General features: G+C 41.6%; 1 protein-coding gene across 1 annotated transcript in view; it reads right to left on the bottom strand.

Moving 5' to 3' along the window:
* The window catches only part of LOC124622132 (carbonic anhydrase-related protein 10-like), a 403,585-nt gene that overhangs the window by 304,391 nt on the left and 75,872 nt on the right, over positions 1-23,322 (bottom strand). Inside the window, exon 2 of the mRNA XM_047147753.1 lies at positions 19,864-19,887. Coding sequence (XP_047003709.1) covers positions 19,864-19,887 — 24 coding nt within the window. The remainder of the gene's footprint in view (positions 1-19,863; positions 19,888-23,322) is intronic.

Raw genomic sequence — 23,322 nt, 5'->3', positions numbered from 1 at the left:
TACAGAGGTGGCGTTACCAATAAAAAAACGTAAACAGCCTACTTACACAGTGTAAGATATAGATGACTTGCTAATGAAGGATAAGTACAATAATCTGAAGTAGATGGATATTTGAAGTTAGTATCTCAAATAACAGCGAATTTTTTTTCAAAGCTGCAGCATTTGTTCTGGTCAAAGGAGGTTCTGTATAACGCGAAATGCTAATAAAAATCTTGTTCATAAGAGTTTCACTCATTCTGGACCACACAAATGTATGCTAAAACTACAGGAGTACCGTATTTCAATACCATTGCAGAGAAATTGTGCACAGTTTTGAAGACATGTGATGTACGAAATAAAAAAAAAGAAACGAAGTGTCAGCTGAGCAAAACAAAGGAGTAATCTATGGTATTCGCAAATAAACCAAATGGGAGGCTCTCAGTTTACTTGTGTGGAGCGCTTTCACAATGCAGAGGACATTTAACCCAGATTAGAGCAGCCATCTGAAATCATCGTATTCGTAACGCCTACGGCAGTGGCATCTTAGTAAACACACATGTTGGAACGCGAGATACGGTGCACTGAGGTGGGAGGAAATGTAACAAACGTACCGCTGGCAGGACAGGAATCAGAGCAGACGTTGATCTCCTCAATAGCGCCTCTCATTGCGGCAGTTGACCAACTCTGGCAACTTGAAACTAGACAACGTCTGTTCCACTGGCAAACGCTACATGTTGCAACGTGTGTGTGTGTGTGTGTGTGTGTGTGTGTGTCAGTGTCTCTCCTTTTCTGAGCTGTAAAAGTCACATAAATATACATAAGCATCTCTTCATGGCATTTCCTCCTCTGCCATGTCTACCTATCAACTGAAACTGACACACAAACTTGTGTTTATTTCCACTCTGGCTGTCACGTGTGACAGTCGCATAACGCACGCAAGTGGAGCGTCACAAGAAGGAACTGCTTCCCCACAAGAGCCTGTTTTGGGGTACTGCATTTTATTTGTATAGTTAAATTAAAAAACCACAATTTAAATTCATAAAGACAAGATTACTTAGTAGTCATGCCATTCTAGTGCTACGTAAGGACCTACTTGTTATAAGCAAGTGGTGCATAGGAAAACACAACAGACAATTCGATCACACTTATTAAGGGTTGGCACTGTCGTCTACAGACCCCTTCAGTTATGGTTTTGACCCTCAATTGTAGTCGTGGTTCCAGTACACCCTTGTTCTCTGTTTGAATGAGTGTAAAAGACGTTGTGGGGGCCGTAGCTTCCCCTCACCTTTACGTACCTTCCGGCAATAAGCCCAAGAATGCGTTGCGTGAAGGACATGTTTTGGTCGCTGCTCCGGTCCGCTAGACTGACGATTCTATGTATGCGATTTATTTGTTTTAGTTATTACTTCAATTCTACTGTTTTTTTCATGTATTCGTAAAGGCAAATCTAAATTGTGTTTTGGAACGGTTACGACATGCTACAACTTTTGTTGAACTATGAATTATGCAGCAATGAAACGGAACTGGTGAAAGTTCACCACCTGCGCATAATTATCTCCAGATAACAAATTGACGAAACGAGTTCTCAGACAATTGTGAAAAGTTTGTGATGACGACTGATCATTACACTGTCCAATTGTGCACTATGTACAAGCTGCGTATTTGCTCGATTTGTCTAAAGCCACTGTGCAATTCATGCACGTAGCTTTCCTCAGTTCGACCATGTTTAAAATATTTATAAAAGGAACTTTGAAGATTCTGTGTCGGTCATTTTAGAAAGCAGGGTTGAAAATATTAAAAAAGTGTATTTTGATATTTTTGATTGCATTTTCCTGGTTTAGAACTATTACAATATTATATATTTGTTGTTTCAAGTTCTTTCTCGCAGTCAAATTAGAAGATAAAGCTATTAAGTTGCATTCAGCGCTCTGAAAATCATGTAGTACTAGTCACTGCCATGTGGAGCCTTACTGCCTCGTCGTTACGCTAAATTAGATGTGATAGGTCTTTTGACGTGATGGTTGTTCAATCAACGCCTAAAGCTTGACTCGCTTCAACAAAATGTGATACATGACGGAAACAGTCTATTCTTATAACGACCGTTCAAATTGAGAAATTGTAAGATTTTAAGGTACCAAACCGCTAAGGTCATCGGTCCTTGAGCTTACACACTACTTAATCTAACTTAAACTAAATTACGCTGTGGACAACACACACACACATGCCCGAGGGAGGTCTCGGCTGGCCTGCGGCACCTGGCGCCGGTTTTGAATGACTTTCGCCCGAGTGCCTGTCCGCTCCGGTGTGGAGCCGTACGACGCCCATCGGCCGTGAGGCCATTGGACACGGAACGCTGGAACAGGGGCCGCCACACGCCTCAGTCCCGCCTATGCAACTGTCTTGAAAGTCATTGGACAGATATATTATACTAGAACTGACACGTGATTACATTTTCACGCAATTTGGGTGCATAGATACTGAGAAATAAGTACCCACCTATACAGTAGACATTCAAGATGATAAGGCGTCTAGGTTTATTAGATTATAAAGCACAAGCTGTTTCGATACAGCGTATCGAAGCATTACATTGCATACTCCGCAATGGCTTCCTCCTATTATCCACAATGATTCCCTTTGTGTGAATGGGAATTAGCAGGATCGCCCGACCCATGCAGCACCGCCACCGCCAGAGGGCGGCACGGGACCACAAGCCCCACCGCCACACCCCCAAAGTGAATTGCAGTGACGCAGTCACTGCCCTGTGGAAATTTACTGCCCCACCAACACAGTTAGACCGCAATCAACCAAATAAAATAAATAATGAATGCCGTTACGCTAAACTAGATGTGATAGGACTTTTGACGTGATGGTTGTTCAATCAACGCCTAAAACTTGACTCGCTTCAACAAAATGTGATACATGACGGAAACAGTCTATTCTTATAACGACCGTTCAAATTGAGAAATTGTAAGATTTTAAGGTACCAAACCGCTAAGGTCATCGGTCCTTGAGCTTACACACTACTTAATCTAACTTAAACTAAATTACGCTGCGGACAACACACACACCCATGCCCGAGGGAGGACTCGAACCTGCGACGGGAGAAACCGCGCAGGACGCCCTACACCACGCGTCTCCGCCCCCCCCCCCCCCCCCCCCACCCGGCATGACACTGTGGCGAGGAATACACGGCAAATGCCATCAACAAACTGTCTACAATCCTTGCTGTGTGGAGGAGGGGTCAAATCAAGCGAATAAGTGCTTATTGTGGATGCTCGACCGTTCCAGAGAAAATGACGGTCAAAGTTTCCGCAATAATTTTGTACGCGGTTAGTTCAGCCGAAGCGGTGGCACAGCGGCTAGCGTCGCGGCATCACAATTCTGCCCCCCGTTTTTGAAACCCGATTATCTTTCCTTTATTTCGTTTATCTACCCACGTCCGTAGAAGATTATTACAAGAAAGCTTTGTTTATTACTTTAGGGGATGTAAGGACGTTAAGATGTTATACCAATTCTAAAATTACAACTGCTTTTTACAGTCTCTAGCAATTGTAATATAATATTTTGTGTGTACGGTGTTTTCAGGGGTTATAGCCGATGACATTGTAATTCTGTCAGAGACAGCAAAGGACTTGGAAGAGCAGTTGAATGGAATGGACAGTGTCTTGAAAGAAGGATATAAGATGAACATCAACAAAAGCAAAACCAGGATAATGGAATGTAGTCTAATTAAGTCGGGTGATGCTGAGGGAATTAGATTAGAAAATGAGACATTTAAAGTAGTAAAGGAGTTTTGCTATTTGGGGAGCAAAATAACTGATGATGGTCGAAGTAGAGAGGATATAAAATGTAGGCTGGCAATGGCAAGGAAAGCGTTTCTGAAGAAGAGAAATTTGTTAACATCCACTATTGATTTAAGTGTCAGGAAGTGTTTTCTGAAAGTATTTGTATGGAGTGTAGCCATGTATGGAAGTGAAACATGGACGATAAATAGTTTGGGCAAGAAGAGAATAGAAGCTTTCGAAATGTGGTGCTACAGAAGAATGCTGAAGATTAGATGGGTAGATCACATAACTAATGAGGAAGTATTGAATAGGATTGCGGAGAAGAGAAGTTTGTGGCACAACCTGACCAGAAGAAGGGATCGGTTGGTAGGACATGTTCTGAGGCATCAAGGGATCACCAATTTAGTATTGGAGGGCAGCGTGGAGGGTAAAAATCGTAGAGGGAGACCAAGAGATGAATACACTAAGCAGATTCAGAAGGATGTAGGTTGCAGTAGGTACTGGGAGATGAAAAAGCTTGCACAGGATAGAGTAGCATGGAGAGCTGCATCAAACCAGTCTCAGGACTGAAGACCACAACAACAACAACAACAACAATAGCCTTGTTAAATACATGTATTTTATTCTTACATCAATTCTTACATTTTCATTCTTATGTTTATCCATCAACAAGAGCTGATGCATTCCCATGTATGATACCCATCGGAGATACAGTATATTCGAAACACAGAAACTCCGAACACCATAAGCATTGCACTGAGAGAAGTTTGCCACAGTGACAGTTCTTCGTACGAAACTCACTCGATAAAGGAACGTTCTTAACATTTCTGAAGATTTCACGCGTTCGCTATATTTTCTCTGTCAACCACGCATAACGCGTCATTTTTCCGAAAAAAGGAGATTCCAACTGACTGCGAATCAAGATAGGTCACAGGACATTCATTGAAAACTGCCTAAATAATTTTCTCATTCATTTATTGTTTCTATTATTAGTTCATTCACCAGACGAAAAGTTAGAGACGAATAAGGACAAAGTTATTTCAAAATACAAAGGAAAAAATCTACGGATATGGGTAGATTAATGAAAAACATAAATTAACACAATAGTCGGGTTTGGAACACTGGACACAGAAGTTTGCCACCGCTTCCGTTAAAATCATTACCCTCTTAACTTTGACCGTCGTTTTCTCATAAACGGGCGAGAATCTACAGATAAGCGGAGGTACGTATTCGCTTATTTTGACCTCTCTTCTGAATTTCCTTCGTTTCACTGTAGGATGTTCTTTTTCTTCTGGTTCCTGTGTAGGTTAGTGGTCTCCTTTTCATTCAGTTACATACAAAAAGGAATTTATTCTAGTTCTGTGGATGTGAAAGATGTGTATATCGATAGTGCCAATTTTATGTCGGTTTATTGCAAAACATACCTATGAGGGTCTCCAATTAGTTTTCAAAATTGTTCACTGTCATGTGACGTTAAGAGTGCATTCTGGGATCCAGAATGATCCTGGTTTGGTACACTAAAATGGGGAGCAGGCGTTGTGTTGTAGTTCGTCGGGAGATCTTTCGCGCTTCGCAGCAGGCCGCACGGATCCGAGGTGTTTAGTATGTAATATGAGTCGCATGACGTGTATGACTGTCAGTATGTTAGTAGTTGGTACATCGTCTTGAAAGAAACTGAGAACTGTCATAACGGGTGGTGCCCAGAAACGAAACGGCGCCATCGGAATGAACGTAGTATTTGTTCCGTAACCACATCTGGCGTGAATATGGTGAAGCTGGTTCCTGCCATCAATTAAAATTTGTGATTTCGCTCCACATGCAGCCCGCATGTTAATAAGAGTAACTGAATTTTATACAAACAAAGAGGATATAAGGAACCGATTGGATGTTAAGAATGAAAGAAATGTGACACTAGTTTTCATAAGCGGAGAACCAAAGTTGTAGCACAAGATAAGTAAGAAAACGGTGATCGATTCGATGAACACTTTTTAACTGGTGCGTGAGTGTCCTGAGTATTGTTTGTAAAGCGTTAGATAATATTCATGTACCGGATAAGTCAAATAAGACAACACACTTATTATGGTTTTCGTGAATGTTTCAATTTATCGAAATGAGATTTTCGGCAAATGATGATCAGTTCCGTGCAGAAACATGACGAGCCCTCAGGTGAGTCTGATTTGGCCGGTGACTGGAAAGTAATGGTTCTGAAGTTTGTACGCCAAAACTCTTATGGATATTTAAATATAACGGAGTTTCTTAACCTTATGTTGTTGTTGTTGTGGTCTTCAGTCCTGAGACTGGTTTGATGCAGCTCTCCATGCTACTCTATCCTGTGCAAGCTTCTTCATCTCCTTACTGCAGCCTACATCCTTCTGCATCTGCTTAGTGTATTCATCTCTTGGTCTCTCTCTGATTTTTACCCTCCACGCTGCCATCCAATACTAAATTGGTGATCCCTCAATGTCTCAGAACATTTCCTACCAAACGGTCCCTTCTTCTTGTCAAGTTGTGCCACAATCTCCTCTTCTCCCCAATTCTATTCAATACCTCCTCATTAGTTATGTGATCTACCCATCTCATCTTCAGCATTCTTCTGTAGCACCACATTTCGAAAGCTTCTATTCTGTTTTTGTCTAAGCTATTTATCGTCCACGTTTCACTTCCATACATGGCTACACTCCATACAAATACTTTCAGAAACGACTTCCTGACATTTAAATCTATACTCTATGTTAACAAATTTTTCTTCTTCAGAAACGCTTTCCTTGCCATTGCCAGCCTACATTTTATATCCTCTCTACTTCGACCATCATCAGTTATTTTGCTCCCCAAATAGCAAAACTCCTTTACTACTTTAAGTATCTCATTTCCTAATCTAATTCCCTCAGCATCACCCGACTCAATTCGACTACATTCCAGTATCGTCGTTTTGCTTTTGTTGATGTTCATCTCATACCCTCCTTTCAAGACACAGTCCATTCCGTTCAACGGCTATTGCAAGTCCTTTGCTGTCTCTGTCAGAATTACAATGTCATCGGCGAACCTCAAAGTTTTTATTTCTTCTCCATGGATTTTAATACCTACACCGAACTTCTCTTTTGTTTCCTTTACTTCTTGCTCACTATACAGATTGAATAACATCGGGGATAGGCTACAACCCTGTCTCACTCCCTTCCCAACCACTGCTTCCCTTTCATGTCCCTCAACTCTTATAACTGCTATCTGGTTTCTGTACAAATTGTAAATAGCCTTTCGCTCCCTGTATTTTACCCCTGCCACCTTTAATATTTGAAACAGAGTATTCCAATGAACAGTGTCAAAAGCTTTCTCTAAGTCTGCAAATGCTAGAAACGTAGGTTTGCCTTTCCTTAATATTTCTTCTAAGATAAGTGGTAGGGTCAGTATTACCTCACGTTTTACAATATTTCTACGGAATCCAAACTGATCTTCCCCGAGGTCGGCTTCTATCAGTTTTTCCATTCGTCTGTAAAGAATTCGCGTTAGTATTTTGTAGCTGTGCCTTATTAAAGTGATAGTTCGTAAATTTTCACATCTGTCGACACCTGCTTTTTTTGGGATTGGAATTATTATATTCTTCTTGAAGTCTGAGGGAATTTCGCCTGACTCATGCATCTTGCTCACCAGATGGTAACCTCACACGCCTTTATTATCGTATTTATACACATTTGCAGCCCTCTGCTCGTAGAGGGCTCGAACTGTATCGCGTAACATGTCGGTGCGTAACGTAACTATGTCGTTGCGTGCGAAACAGCGTGCTGTAACCGAGTCCTGAAACCTATGAGTTCATCCTCTCACGGTGCACCCCCCCCCCCCCCCCCTTTTCTCTATGTCAATGCCAGGCCAAACACGAGCGCTGCTACATTTGCAACAATCCGATGCGTGGGGTTCACTGTCATCAAGCAGACTCGAATTGGTCCCATCCGATTTTCTCATGTTTCCAGAATCTGGAGAACACCTTCGAGGACATCGCTTTGACAGTGATGAACCGGTGCAGACGGAGGAGAGGTGGCTCAGTCAGCAAGGTCAATCATTCTACAGTGCAGGTGACAACAAACTGATCCATCGCCCGGAGAAATGTGTTCGTCGCGAAGGTAACTAAGTTGAGACATAAGTACATAGACGTGACGAATAGAGATGTAGAATGTTACTAACTTTAGTTTTATTTAAAAACGTTTAAGAGTTTCCACGTACGAAATTGGAGAACATTACTTTTCAGCAAGCCCACATACATAAAGCGATCTATACAGTTAAGAGCAAATTTCGAGATATGTAAGTGGACAATAAAACTTGAATTCCGACGTAAGATTCTCTGCTTTATTATTTACATGTTCTTTGAGTGTAGCAATAAGAACATAGCACACAACTAGTCATTATAAAACCATTTAGAATGTAGAGCGTCCACTGCATTTCATAGCACGATATTGCGATGTAAATTATCTCACGTATTGTAAAATGAAGTCACGAATGTAACATAGGTGTATACAGCATAGCCAACCGTAAACAAAGTTTGTCAAAGAAAACAAGATAAGTAGTAGGCGCCGGGCAAAAGAGAAACGTTTTTCCGTCTTCCTTTGCTCAGCGATACAGTCGCGAGCTCAATACACTTGTATGTTAGAGAGTAAGACCTGCGTCTCATAACTGAGTGTCTAGTGTTCCCCTTTCCCATGACTCCCTTACAGAGATGGCAGTTCTTCTCGCCGTAAACGCAAGCTTCTGAAAATTAAACTTGACTACCTTTCATTCACACCATTTAAAAATGTATAGTAGATATGTCATAAGGGCAACATCGTCTTAACTGGTGTGCCGTCCAACACGACTCATTCAGCTCCCGCATTGGTCATGCGTTTCCTCGGGGCATTGAGCAGCTGTGTGTCTCTCGTGGTATAGCCTCCACAGGCAGCAATCCAGGTCCTGATTCTGGCATCCAGTCGATCGTACAGATGGAAAATACTGTCCTAGGGTAAGTTATGACACGCCTGCCCGACCGGCTCACAAGTCACTTCTGGTCCCAACATATCCCTCATGTGCTCAATTGGAAACCAGTCCGGACATCGTGTTGGTCATGGAAATTGCTGCACGTCTTGCAGAGGAAGTTGATCTTCACAGGCACTGTTGTGGACGAGCATTATCGTGTTGGAACAACATATCACTTGCCCTGTGGCAAGAATGGGTCTGACAACATTCCGAACCTACCGAACACTGGTTAATGTCCCCTCCAGAAACATCAAAGGTGAACGAGATTTGTAGAATATCGCACTCCGGAGCATAAGGTCTGGGGTGAAGTCAGTGTGTCTCGGACGAATGCACCCAACGAGACACGACGCACTAGGTCTACATCGCATGTGCTTACGACCGTTGTTTGAAGGCAGGCAGTATATCCTTCCATTGCTGAAGACCATAGCGCGACTTTCCATCTTCCAAGTGATCCTCTGATGGCACCAGTCGACCCGTGCACGTCGATGCTGTGGCGTGAGTGGAAGACGGACTAGAGGTCTGCTAATAATCTGTTAGCAACAGTTCGTGTTGACACGGCTGGACTCAGAAGCCCTCTTACCTGTGATGTGGTAGCTGTGCGACCTGACACTGCTGCCCTTACATTACGACGATCCTGGCGGGCGTCTGTGGTGCGTGGGCGTCCAGTACCTCACCTACGGCTGTGATAGTGTTCACGACACCACTTATACGCCCGCATCTCGTGGTCGTGCGGTAGCGTTCTCGCTTCCCACGCCCGGGTTCGTGGGTTCGATTCCCAGCGGGGTCAGGGATTTTCTCTGCCACGTGATGGCTGGGTGTTGTGTGATGTCCTTAGGTTAGTTAGGTTTAAGTAGTTCTAAGTTCTAGGGGACTGATGACCATAGATGTTAAGTCCCATAGTGGTCAGAGCCACCACTTATACCAGCATCGCTGGACTACGAGGTGCATTCAAGTTCTAAAGCCACCGATTTTTTTTTCAAATTAACTACTCACCCGAAATCGATTAAACTGGCGTTACTTCTCGACGTAATCGCCCTGCAGACGTACACATTTTTCACAACGCTGACGCCATGATTCCATGGCAGCGGCGAAGGCTTCTTTAGGAGTCTGTTTGGACCACTGAAAAATTGCTAAGGCAATAGCAGCACGGCTGGTGAATGTGCGGCCACGGAGAGTGTCTTTCATTGTTGGAAAAAGCCAAAAGTCACTAGGAGCCAGGTCAGGTGAGTAGGGAGCATGGGGAATCACTTCAAAGTTGTTATCACGAAGAAACTAAGAAACTGTTGCGTAACATTAGCTCGATGTGCAGGTGTGTTGTCTTGGTGAAACAGCACATGCGCAGCCCTTCCCGGACGTTTTTGTTGCAGTGCAGGAAGGAATTTGTTCTTCAAAACATTTTCGTAGGATGCACCTGTTACTGTAGTGCCCTTTGGAAAGCAATGGGTAAGGATTACGCCCTCGCTGTCCCAGAACATGGACACCATTATTTTTTCAGCACTGGCGGTTACCCGAAATTTTTTTGCTGGCGGTGAATCTGTGTGCTTCCATTGAGCTGACTGGCGCTTTGTTTCTGGATTGAAAAATGGCATCCACGTCTCATCTATTGTCACAACCGACGAAAAGAAAGTCCCATTCATGCTGTCGTTGCGCGTCAACATTGCTTGGTAACATGCCACACGTGCAGCCATGTGGTCGTCCGTCAGCATTCGTGGCACCCACCTGGATGACACTTTTCGCATTTTCAGGTCGTCATGCAGCATTGTGTGCACAGAACCCACAGAAATGCCAACTCTGGAGGCGATCTGTTCATCAGTCATTCGGCGATCCCCCAAAACAATTCTCTCCACTTTCTCGATCATGTCGTCAGACCGGCTTGTGCGAGCCCGAGGTTGTTTCAGTTTGTAGTCACACGATATTCTGCCTTCATTAAACTGTCGCACCCACGAACGCACTTTCGACATATCCATAACTCCATCACCACATGTCTCCTTCAACTGTTGATGAATTTTAATTGGTTTCACACCACCCAAATTCAGAAAACGAATGGTTGCACGCTGTTCAAGCAAGGAAAACGTCGCCATTTTAAGTATTTAAAACAGTTCTCATTCTCGCCGGTGGCGGTAAATTCCATCTGCCGTATGGTGCTGCCATCTCTGGGACGTATTGACAATGAACGCGGCCTCATTTTAAAACAATGCGCATGTTTCTATCTCTTTCCAGTCCGGAGGAAAAAAATCGGAGGCCTTAGAACTTGAATGCACCTCGTAATGACGCAGCACGTCCAACTTGTGTGGCAGTTGCCCGAAGTCACTCGAAAGGCGACAATTCGCCCGCTTTCTAACTCGCCTAGCTGACGTACGCAGCGCTTGTGCGTCTCCGAGGCATGGTAGTTTGTTTGCTTCATACGTTTGCACCACACTGAACCTTCTGCGTGTGAGCGTTCCCTATTAAAGGGTAGTTACAGATGGCGCTCTGTTAGCTATGCCAGTACGCTATTTGTTGGCGGACAACGTTGAAACCATTATCACCACATCCTTTACCTCCCAGGTGGCTTATGCCATCATCGGATCAAAATGGGTGTCGCATTTCCTGGCGTACTATTTTTTTTCCGACAGTGTAGTACGCAGAGTGGCATGTAATTATGTTACTTGATAATATTTGCAATTCTTTTCCCTGCCGAGATATTGAAATATGTCTTTAAAGTGCGGGCACTTCATTATTTTAACTGATTCTAAACCTCCTGAAAAGAAGAGTTCTTTGAACACTTCTTAATACAGAGGTCGAAACTTTTTGTGGCAGTATCTGAGAAATCTAATCATCACGTAGCAGTTAACGACACATTCTGCTATCAGAAACTTACTGACTGCTTTTACATCGCAAAAGATAATTCCGGCCGTATTTCCTCTCAATTTAAGCATATGTCTTACAATCTTTTAAGAAAATTTAAAACGTTAATACTGCGAAGCATGTTATCGTTTAGTCGTTTTTTCAGGCTCTTTGAAATAATGTTAGGAGGTGTACTGAACAACTGGGAAATATATACTTTCTTCATTATCTGAGTTGACTGAAGACATGGAGCACTATCCACATAGCACGATTAGCTGAAAATCTCATTTCGATACCTTCAACCGTTCACGATGTAAAGTGATGTTTCATCGTCTGTGAGTCGTCCTGTTTTTCTATAAAGGGTTTTCTTTGTTCCGTACCGTGGTTGTATGTGTTGGAAAGTGAATTTAGCATAAGAAATAACATACACTGTAAAGTAATAAATCTGTACTGTATCAGTCATTTCACTTATTGTAAAAATGTTAATGTAAGCGTGCTCATATCGAAGAATATGTAAAACCATCTATGCCTCAATGGAATGGATCATATTCGTAGATTTCTTCGCCAATCATCTAAATGAGAAACAATCCTTGAAGTAGACCTACTCGAAATTATAAGCCAGAAGCTGTCGGTTGCAAGTAGAATGCATTTAATTTAGTTTTCTTCTGTATGTTATTCATGTGTAGTTGTAAATTTGTTATACAATGTAATAGGCGTTCTTAAGATGCATATAGCTGCACCAAAGGAAAGAATTTGTTTGTGTTGATTACTAAAAATAAATCTTGACATGTGGGAGAGAGAAAGAGAGAACAGAAGTCGGAGGTTAGCGAGAGGCTTAAAGCGAGCGTTGTTAAAAGGACAAGAAAAAGTTCCGTTATAGGCGTCTTCCATTTTTAGGCGGTACGTGCCGTAGCAGAACAGTTGGGATTGAAAGAAGTGCTGGTTTAATCAAGTTATGTACAATCTATTTCCGAGACAGTATACCTCCTGTAATGGACCTGTGCATCGAACTAAACGTAAGAAAGTTGAGCAACTGCATACAAAATGAATGACGCATAGCCAGAGGTATATTAATTTTTTGACTATGAGGCAGAAGCGGTACATCATTCACTGAAAAATTACTAGAAGGGCTTGGTTCTCTACATTGAGAACACTATTTTATGAAGATCACTGAAGAGCATTGAGAACAATGTTTTATGAACTATGATCACGTATTAAACTTCATTGTTCACGCACACACCAGAACCGTCGGTACACGAATCCTTTTCTATAGTGGAAAATTCCCTCCCGGATTCCGAATTGTGAATTTATCTGAATGTTCTACAGCCTTCAGCGCCGCAAAATATTTTGTATGTAGAAGCGTAGTGCACTCCTTTATACTCGCATATTATGAACTGAATAACAACTGGTGTTTCTAACCTACTGAAATTACAATGTAATACGATATTTTTGGGAAACCCGTGGACATAGAGAATAATAAACAGAGAGCTGTGCAACGAGAAAGTTGTTCATCAGAGATTGCACGACTGCTGGTTGTCATGTAACGATGAACTAAAGAGGCGTGGATATACCAAACTGAGCTGCCATTAATAATTCAAATCCTTCGTGAAGACTTCTCATAAATATTAACGTAAATCACTAGAAGATTTTTCTATAAGAAGAATAAATGAAGTCTGAACCGCTAACCAGAGTTCATGTTACTATATGTTACTATTCTGAGTAACTTAAGAAAAATTCTAACGTCTGCTAATGTGTCTAATGTGTGTGTGTGTGTGTGTGTGTGTGTGTGTGTGTGTGTGTGTGTGTGTGTGTGTGTGTATGTGTGCGGCATTTATTTAAGAGCAATAATACATATGCAACAAGTCCATTCGTTCGGAATATATAGTCTTCGTAACAAAGTATATGTAGCTCTTTTTTCCGAGTTTCGAGTTTTTCGGAGGCTTCTTTTGGTTGTAAAGCAGGTGCCAAAATTAGATATGTCCTCCCAAATATTCGTACTTGAGTTCTGTTGTGCGTTACTAGATGATGACACGAAATTTCATAGAAGGGAACCAAGCTTTACGACCAAAAGCAGCTTTCCGTGAGAAGGAAAATATAAAAAATACTTCACAAAATTCCTCCGATTAGTTGTGCATATATCTTAGGCTGAGAAATCATGGTGTTACGTGCACTGTACACAAAGAAAGAAATTCAAATCACACTGATAAATATATACATTTCTGTCATCGCGTCCGTAATCCGTGCTTACACATGGTTATCAACACTGTGGGGGGGGGGGGGGGGGGGACTAATGGTACACCTCGCTTCAGATATTGTTGACATAGATTAAATATCGTAATCGTCAATCTAATTTGATGCATCACGCCACAGTAATCTATCCTGTGCAAATCTCTTTACCTCTACATAACTCCTGCAGCTTACAACCATTTCAGTTTGTTCGCTATATACAAGATTTCATCTCTCTCTACGATTTGTACACTTCAAACGTCCCTCTAATACCATATTATCTATTTCTCAATTCTTCAAGAAGTATTCTTCTTTTAATTACAATATCCCATAACGTTCTTTACTCTTACATTTAGTTCAGTACTTCTTTATCAGTTATCATATGCGGATCTCTAATCTTCAGCATATTTCTATATCACCACATTCTAATAGGTCTATTTTCTTATTGTCTGTACTATTTATTAACCACTTTTCAGTTCCATACAATGCTACCTGCTAGACAAATGTTTTTAAAAAAGACTTCCTAACATTAAAATATCTATTTGTAATGCCCTTATTCAGAAGTGGTTTGCTTGCTACATTGCACTTTTTCCTCTTTAAGTGTGTCGTGGTCAGTTGTTTTGCCGACTAAATAACGAAACTCGATTACTGCATTTGGCATCTCATTTTCTAATCCAACTAGCAGAACACTGTAGTAATTCAATTGAATTCCATTAGCAATGTTTCACTTCAGTCGATTTTCATCTTGTAACCTCTTTTTAAGAGGCTATTTATTCCGTTCAGCTTTTCTCCATCGCCTGCAAGTAATACTCATCAGCACCTCTTAAAGCATTCATTTCTTCTACCTGCACTTTAATTCGTTTCCTAAATTTCTCCTTCGTTTCCCTTACTGATTGCTCTATTTACAGACTGAATAACATGGACGATAGGCTACAAGCGTTTCTCCCTCTCTTCTCAATTACAGATTCCCTTTCATGTAGTTTGACTCTTATAGCTGTAGTCTGGTTTCTATACAAGTCGTAGGTAACCATTTTCCCGCAGCCGGGACACGAAGTGATCTTCCGCCGGGTGGGTTTCTAAAATCACTCCATTATTCCCTACATACTAAATGAACTGATAGTTCAGTAAAACCATCACTTATCAGGAACTTCCGTTCTTGTTGTTGGGAATATTACGTTGTTGTCGACGTATAAGGTACTTCGGATGTTCTACGTAACTACATACCAGATGTAACACTTTTGCTATGCCGGCCGAAGTGGCCGTGCGGTTCTAGGCGCTGCAGTCCGGAGCCGCGAGACCGCTACGGTCGCAGGTTCGATTCTGCCTAGGGCATGGATGTGTGTGATGTCCTTAGGTTAGTTAGGTTTAACTAGTTCTAGGGGACTAATGACCTCAGAAGTTGAGTCCCATAGTGCTCAGAGCCATTTGAACCACTTAACACTTTTGCTATGTTTGGTCGTCCGAGTGTTTGAATAACGCTTGGGGAATATCTTCTGCTCCAGGCACATTGTTCCGAGTTAGGACTTTCAGTGTTCAAACAAATTGTTGTGACAGTATTGCTTCACCCATTTCATCTTCATCCAATCAATCTTCTTCTTCCTTTATTTTTCCAACAAGTCCATTTCCTTTGGAGACCCCTTCTACGTATGTCTTCCATGAATTAGCCTCTTGACTTTACTTAGAACTAGCGAATCATAATAGCTCTATATGTTCATAAAGTTCTATCTGTTTTAAAGTTCCTTCAGTTTTCCTGTAAAGATAATTTTTCGTATTGTAAAGCATGCCTCCATATGCCTCTGTAGTCTTGAATTTCTCCTGTAGCCATTCCTGGTTTGCTGCTTTGAACCTACAAGTTATCTACTTTTCTCTTTTTTTTTTCTTTTTTGCTTTGTGTCCGTCCTCTGATACACCTTATTCATTAACTGTATTTATTATTTTCTCTCCTAACCAACTGAATTCTGAAAGGCTCGTCTTCAAGATGGATTTCCGGTGGGACTAGTCTTGTTATTTAATCCTTTAATTGCCTTGCTATTGTGGACTGCGAGTGACAGAAAGCAAGGGAAAACTACAGCCGTTATTTTTCCAGATGGCATGCCGCTCTACTGTAGAGTTAAATGATAATGGCATCGTCTTTGGTAAAATACTCCGAAGGTGCGGACTACTCAGATCCCTCTTTGGGTAGACTGGCTGAAGAATTTAGAAGGTCAAACTGCTAGTTAAAAGTGAAGCGCGGTGGCGGGAAGAACAGAATATCTGGTCAGGTGAGTACTTGGTTATAAGTACAAAATCTAATAGGGGTAATCGAGAAGTAGGTCTAATAATGAATACAATGCTGGTGAACTTCTATGAACAGTACAGTTAAAGTACTATCGTAACCAAATTAGAAACAAGGCCAACACCCATCACTTCAGTACAAATGTATACCTCACGTAGCTCCGCAGGTAATGAAGAGATGAAAGAATGTATGATCAGATAGAATAAATCAGTCAGACAACAATGGAGGAGGAAAATTAACCGTGTTGCGAGGCTGGAATTGACAGCAGAAAGAAGAAACAGATAGTAGGAGTACATTTTGCTGGTGGAAAAGAATTAAAGAGGAAGCCGTCGGGTACAGTTACGCATAGGGCATAATGTAATCATCGCTAACACTTGGTTTGAGAATCATGAAAGAAGACTGTATCCGTGGAGGAAACCTAGGGACACGGGAAGATCGCAAATACAAAAAGATAACGGTATGACAGAGATTTCGAAACCAGATCTGACAATGCAAAACATTTCCAAGGACCGATGTTGGCACTGAGCGTAATTTATTGGCTATGGATTGCAGTTCTGAATTGAAGAAACTGCTGAATAGTAGGAGATTAAAGACAGCACCTGTGTAAGATGAAAGAACTGAAGGTTATTGAATATTTCAAACGCAGCATAAGGCAACGAATGATTGAACCGAGAGTAACGAATAAATCAGCGGACGAATGGATAGCCTTGAGAGATAAAATTGTGAATTCAGAAAAGGATCAAAAAGGAAAACTGACAGAGCCCGGTACATATCTTCGGCTAACTCATGAGATACTAAATCTAAATAACGGAAACGAAACATAAAAATGCAGCAAATGAAGAAGGCGTCTGAAAATGAGATTGATGGGAAATGGAAACTGGCTGAGCAGCAATGACTACACGAGAAATTCAGGGATGTAAGAGCATGAATAACTAAGAGAGAGACTGATGACCACTTTAGGTAAATTAAGGAGATATTTCGAGAAAAGAATCAGCATGAATATCAAGAGCACAGATTTGAAGAGAGATCAAAGCCAAGAAGCGAAAGCCGAAAGCTTGAAGGAATATGTAGAGTGTGTATACAAGAGTAACTAACATATAAACAATTTTACAGAAAGAGAAGAGGAAGTAGCTGAGGATGAGGTGAGAGATACAATACTGTGAAAATAATTTGACAATCATAGACCTAAGTATTTAGAAACAAGACCCTTGGAGCACCTGACATTCCTCCAGAATTACTGTGTATTTAGACCCTTAGAAGAGCCGGGCGTAAATTAATAAGATTAGCTACGAAGATATATCAGAGAGGGAAAAACCTTAGACTTCAAGAAGAATATAATAATTTGATTTCTAAATAGGGAGGAGTTGAGAGTAGCGAAAAACCGAACCATTAGTCACGGTAGAAAAATAGCGAACGCTACGGTCGCAGGTTCGAATCCTGCCTCGGGCATGGGTGTGTGTGATGTCCTTAGGTTCGTTAGGTGTAAGTAGTTCTACGTTCTAGGGGACTGATGACCTCAGAAGTTAAGTCCCATAGTGCTCAGAGCCATTTTAACCATTTTTTTGAAAAATACCGACATGAGCTATTTACAGAAGAGAGGTGTATCACTTTGGGCTGTGAGCAAATATATAAACACATGAGGCTACATTGACTCCTCGACTTATCCTACGCCATAGATCGAAGAAATGTTAATCAACATTTATAGCATTTTTGGATTTAGACAAATCTTTTGACAGTGTTGACGGGACACTCCCTTCGTAATTTTGAAGGTATCAAGAATAAAGTAAAGGGAGCGAACTGTTATTTATAACTTGTTCAGGAACGAGACTACAGTTAAAATAGCTGATGGACATGATGCGGAAGCTGTAGTTGACAAGGGAGTAAGAGAGGCTTGTGACCTATCCCCAAAGTTATTCACCCTGTACCTTGAGGAAGCCGTAATAGATACTATGGAGAAATTTTGGAGAGGGCGTTAATGTTAAGGGAGAAGAAATAAAAACTTTGAAGTACGTCAGAAACGGCAAAAAAATAAATAAATAATCAGGAATGAGCAGTTGAATGGAATGGGTAGTGTTTTGAGAAGAGACAAGATGAACATCAACAAAAGTAAAAAAAGGGTAATGTCATACAGCCAAATTAAATAAGCTCTTAGTGAAAGGATTATATCAAGAAATGAGGTACAACAAGTAGTATATATGCCGCCCGGAGTGGCCGTGCGGTTCTAGGCGCTACAGTCTGGAGCCGAGGGGCCGCTACGGTCGCAGGTTCGAATCCTGCCTCGGGCATGGATGTGTGTGATGTCCTTAGGTTAGTTAGGTTTAATTAGTTCTAAGTTCTAGGCGACTGATGACCTCAGAAGTTAAGTCGCGTAGTGCTCAGAGCCATTTGAACCATAAGTAGTATATAAATTTGGTTATTCGGCTAGAAAAATAACTGATGACAACCGAATTTGAGAGGTTGTAATGTTCAGCCTGTCCGTAGCAAGGAAGGTATATCGGAAAAAAAGACAAATTTAAGTATAGGGACATATTTTCTGGAATTGTTTGGAGTGTAGCCTTTTACGTAAGCGAAACATGAACGATAATTATTATTATTAAATTATTATTAAAAAGGGCCTGTGAAAGAATATATCGGAAACGAATTTCATGTATTGCTGTCATGAGCATCTACTGAAAGAGGTAGGACAGTGAAACTACCACTAGGCGCTAAATGGCTGGACGTCCACGACTCTGTACAGAACGTGGGGCTCGGAGGCTTGGCTGCTCTGTAAAGTAGGACAGATGGTGAACTGTATCATCTCTGCCTAAAGAGTACTATGCTGGTGCACGCACACGCGTTTCGAAGCATATCGCTCATCGTCAATTGTTGAACACGGAGCTCCGCAGCGGACCGTCCCTACGTGTGCACATGTTGACTGAACGACATAGTCAGTTACGACTGCCGTGGCACGGGACCATCGGAATTCGGCCTTCGATCAATGGAAACGTTTGCTCTTCGGGTGAATGGCATTTTTGCTACACTAGGTCGATGGTTGGCTCCACAAACGCCGTCATTGAGGTGAGCAGCGGCGCGACATGCGCAGTTCACCACGACGCAGACTGGCGGGAGACATTCTCCTGCGCTTGCGTGGAACCTTCGGTAGTAAACGAACGCAGCTGCGAAACACCTGCATACCTTCATGCTTGAAGTCTTCCTCGTCGGCGATGTCACCTTTCAGTATATAATTGTCAGCGCCTCGGAACTAAAACAGTGCTACAGTGCTTTCAAGGGCATTATAGTGAACTGATGTTGATGTCTCGGCGACAATATTCGCCCGATGTAAATCCTGTGGAACCCATCGGACGCCACACCACGTACGCAAATCATCGGCCCGAATTACATGACACTTGCGTAGACGTCTAATGCACATGCCTCCACAGCTTACCAACAGACTGTCTGATTCCTGATTAGCAGAATCAGTGATGTATTTCGAACAAAAGACGCACAAACAAGCTATTAAGCAGGTGGTCATACGCACAAACAAGCTATTAATCAGGTGGTCGTAATGTTTTGCTCATCAGTGAATATTCATTTGAAATAATCACGAAGTTCTTTCTATGGTACCGCTGTTGAAATTTTCGCACTTTATAATTTGAAACTAAGGGTATCTGTTAGATATACAAATGCAAAGCTCCTAGGATTTAAAGTATATGCACTGATATCTTCGGATGTTCGGTCTCAGATATTGATATTCTTCATAAAAATCCTGAGCAAGTTATAAAGTTTGTATGTGCTTACCTTCGTAGCCCCTCTGTGTTGACCCTGAAATCAGAAAGAATACGGTGTTATCAAGTAGCAGAATAACAGAGTACACGTACTTATTTTTAGAGGGAGTCCCACACCTCTAGTGTCTTAAGTATATCGGAAGTGGGAAAATCGATTAATAAGACTTTGAAATCGAAACTGAAGGTCGTGAATGAACAGTAAAGTGTCGAGTCTACATTTAACATGTAGATATACGCATTGAGCCATCCACCGCTTTCAGAATGTACCCCATAGTATATAGGTAATCCACAAACTGGGGGCTATTTATCAAACTTTCTTTCTAGAAATAAAAATGTTTTTACAACTGTAGTGAATTTTACCATTGACAATTAATAACAGTTGCGAATGTCCCATCAAGAAAAAATTGTATCAAAAGTAAGATACTAAAATGGTTTGATGACGCATAATCTCTAGAAGAATGTAGAATTCGTTAGCACCTGTCTTAATTTAAATTGGGAACCTATCGAAGTCGTAAAAAACTGTCAATAAAGCAGATAACTCAAGAACTTCTAGATAGAGGATACCGTTCTCAAAAATTAAAAGAACTATTGTAAAAAAGTGTTAATGGTGTCCAATCACACGTAAGTGTGATTTTTCGGTTTTTTCCCTTATTATCGCCGAGTACCTTGACTGAAGACAGATTATGAGTGGCTGATTTAACTGGACTAGATACCCTACATTTTGTGTCTCATCTTAACTTACAGATCTGGTATGATGTAGCACATGTGTATTGCGAGGAGCTAAATAAAATGGTACGGGACGACTCACTGACTACGTTATTTACTAGAATTTCTGTCGGAAACGATGAAAAATGTGATCGACGTGTAGATGCGGAAGGCATATGGACAGAACAGTGTCGCAACATCATGCATATAAAAGATATAACAGACTATCAGGATTTGCTGGCTCATGTGCATAAGCCTAAACTGTGTCTTTTAAGTGAACCGCATATTGATTTCTAGAAGATTGAAGGACTTAGCTGCTAATGTAGTGAGACGAAATTAAGCGTCATCCATCCACCAATGTCAGCCCAGTTTGCAGGTGACTGTAAGTTTAATTTAGTTTGTTTATGTATTTTTCTTAATATTTGTAATAGCTGTGAATTATCTAAAAGTTTTGAATTTTTTTTATGTGTTTCATGTACGGAGAGGGCGGCGCAACGAACGGAGACAGCATCTTTGTTGCCGCGACCAGAGAGGAAATTGCTGGCCGCTATACGTCGCGGGTCGACAGCCAAGGAGCAACAGAAGATCCTGGAACCGAGTTGTTGCGTCGTGCTTCTAAAAATTAAAAATTAATTTTTGTACTCTTTTTGTACAACAATGACGTCATACTGAGCGTAATCTTATTGAAAAGTCAGTCATTGTTTGTCAACGGTCAAGTTCACATCTGTATGTGTAGGAAGCTAATAAAATAGTGTATGCTACTAAAGTTGAAACACGTGTTCTGAGGATTTATTTATGAAGAATTATGTGAACGGATTAATAATATATTTGACAAGATTATTGATTCTGACAGCGTTCATCGAAACTTTGAATCTCAAAAGTTTATTTAATGTGTGATTCTGATATCGATTGGATCAAGATAACGTGTGTCAATATAATTTCTGAGGAGAAACAAACGAAATTTAAATCGAAAAAGTTTATGAAAACCAATTGGTCCAAGTGATGTAATTCTTTGCATACGACTCAACTGATGTTTTACAGTTTCGTTCAAGAACCATTCTATGACAATTTAAAAAGAATATAAATCATTTTGAAGTGCGTTGTAACTGATGTAGGTGACGAAGTCTGCACATGGTCATATATCAAACGAAAATCGGTTATAAAAAACTTACGTCGTTACATTACACTAAGGATACACTTTTTTTTTGTTCGCTTACCAGGAAACGAAGCTTGTTGATGGTTTCGAATGATCACTTGCGAGTCTGATTAAGCACCGCAATGTTAAAACCATATTCTGCAGTCAGTGAGCAGTGGCTTAGGTTCCAGAAACATTCCAAGTTTCATAAAATGTAACTAATCTGTAAAAAGACCATTGGAATTTGTGGAAGAATCTGTGTGTAGCGTGATCGAGTCAGATGATTTTCGAGATAATGAGAGCATACTGTGTTTTCATCAACGATTTAATATCACTTTTTCAGCAAAACTGTCTCGGCTATTCCGGTATCTAACTGGGAATAGCCGCAACTGGTACGTGTCGCTAAGCGATTAAACGCCACAGTGACGGTTGTAGACTTCTTCATGACTTCCAATTTTCAACGATACGAATTCAACCTGACCATGCATGTTTTCAAGTACCATCCACCCACCATCCGTTCGATCCCCTCGGCGCTTTCTTGTACAGCCTAGGAAAAATAAAACTAGCACGGGAAACAATTGCAACAAGACTGGCGCGGAATCGATCCTTGTTAATGAACCGCACGGCAAACGCTGGAGACAGCCACCGTTGCCACGACGCTCTGCGCTGCTGAATTTTCTGGAGGTTTTGAAACAGCATTTCCTGTCTTAAGCTCATTCGCAAACACGTTTCCCGTGAAACTGTGCTTAATGTAACACAAGAAAATGAACAAGCGTTGTTGCACTCAACTGCTCAGCGAACACGTCAGCTCCTCGCTTTCACTCTAAGTACACTACTGGCCATTACAACTGCTGCACCATGAAGAAAACGTGCTACAGACGCGAAATTTAACCGACAGGAAGAAGATGCTGTGATATGCAAATGATTAGCTTTTCAGATCATTCACACAAGGTTGGCGCCGGTGGCGACTCCTACAACGTGCTGACATGAGGAAAGTTTCCATACGATTTCTCATACACAAACAGCAGTTGACCGGCGTTGCCTGGTGAAACGTTGTTGTGATGCCTCGTGTAAGAAGGAGAAATGCGTACCATCACGTTTCCATCTTTGATAAGGGTCGGATAGTAGCTTATCGCGATTGCGGTTTATCGTATCGCGACATTGCTGCTCGCATTGGTCGAGATCCAATGACTGTTAGCAGAATATGGAATCAGTGGGTTCAGGAGGGTAATGCGGAACGCCGTGCTGGATCCCAACGGCCTCGTATCACTAGCAGTCGAGGTGACAGGCATCCGCATGGGTGTGACGGATCGTGCAGCCACGTCTCTATCCATGAATCAACAGATGGGGACGTTTGGAAGACAACAACCATCTGCACGAACAGTTCGGCGACGTTTGCAGCAGCATGGACTATCAGCTCGGAAACCATGGCTGCGGCTACCCTTGACGCTGCATCACAGACAGGAGCGCCTGCGATGGTGTACTCAATGACGAACCTGGGTGCACGAATGGCAAAACGTCATTTTTTCGGATGTATCCAGGTTCGGTTTACAGCATCATGATGGTCGCATTCGTGTTTGGCAACATCGCGGTAAACGCACATTGGAAGCGTGTATTCTTCATCGCCATACT

This window comes from Schistocerca americana, chromosome 7, assembly GCF_021461395.2.
Source record: "Schistocerca americana isolate TAMUIC-IGC-003095 chromosome 7, iqSchAmer2.1, whole genome shotgun sequence".
In the NCBI taxonomy this organism is placed as follows: domain Eukaryota; kingdom Metazoa; phylum Arthropoda; class Insecta; order Orthoptera; family Acrididae; genus Schistocerca; species Schistocerca americana.
The sequence above is the reverse complement of the archived record's forward strand: the minus strand, read 5'-3'. Positions and strand labels throughout refer to the sequence as shown.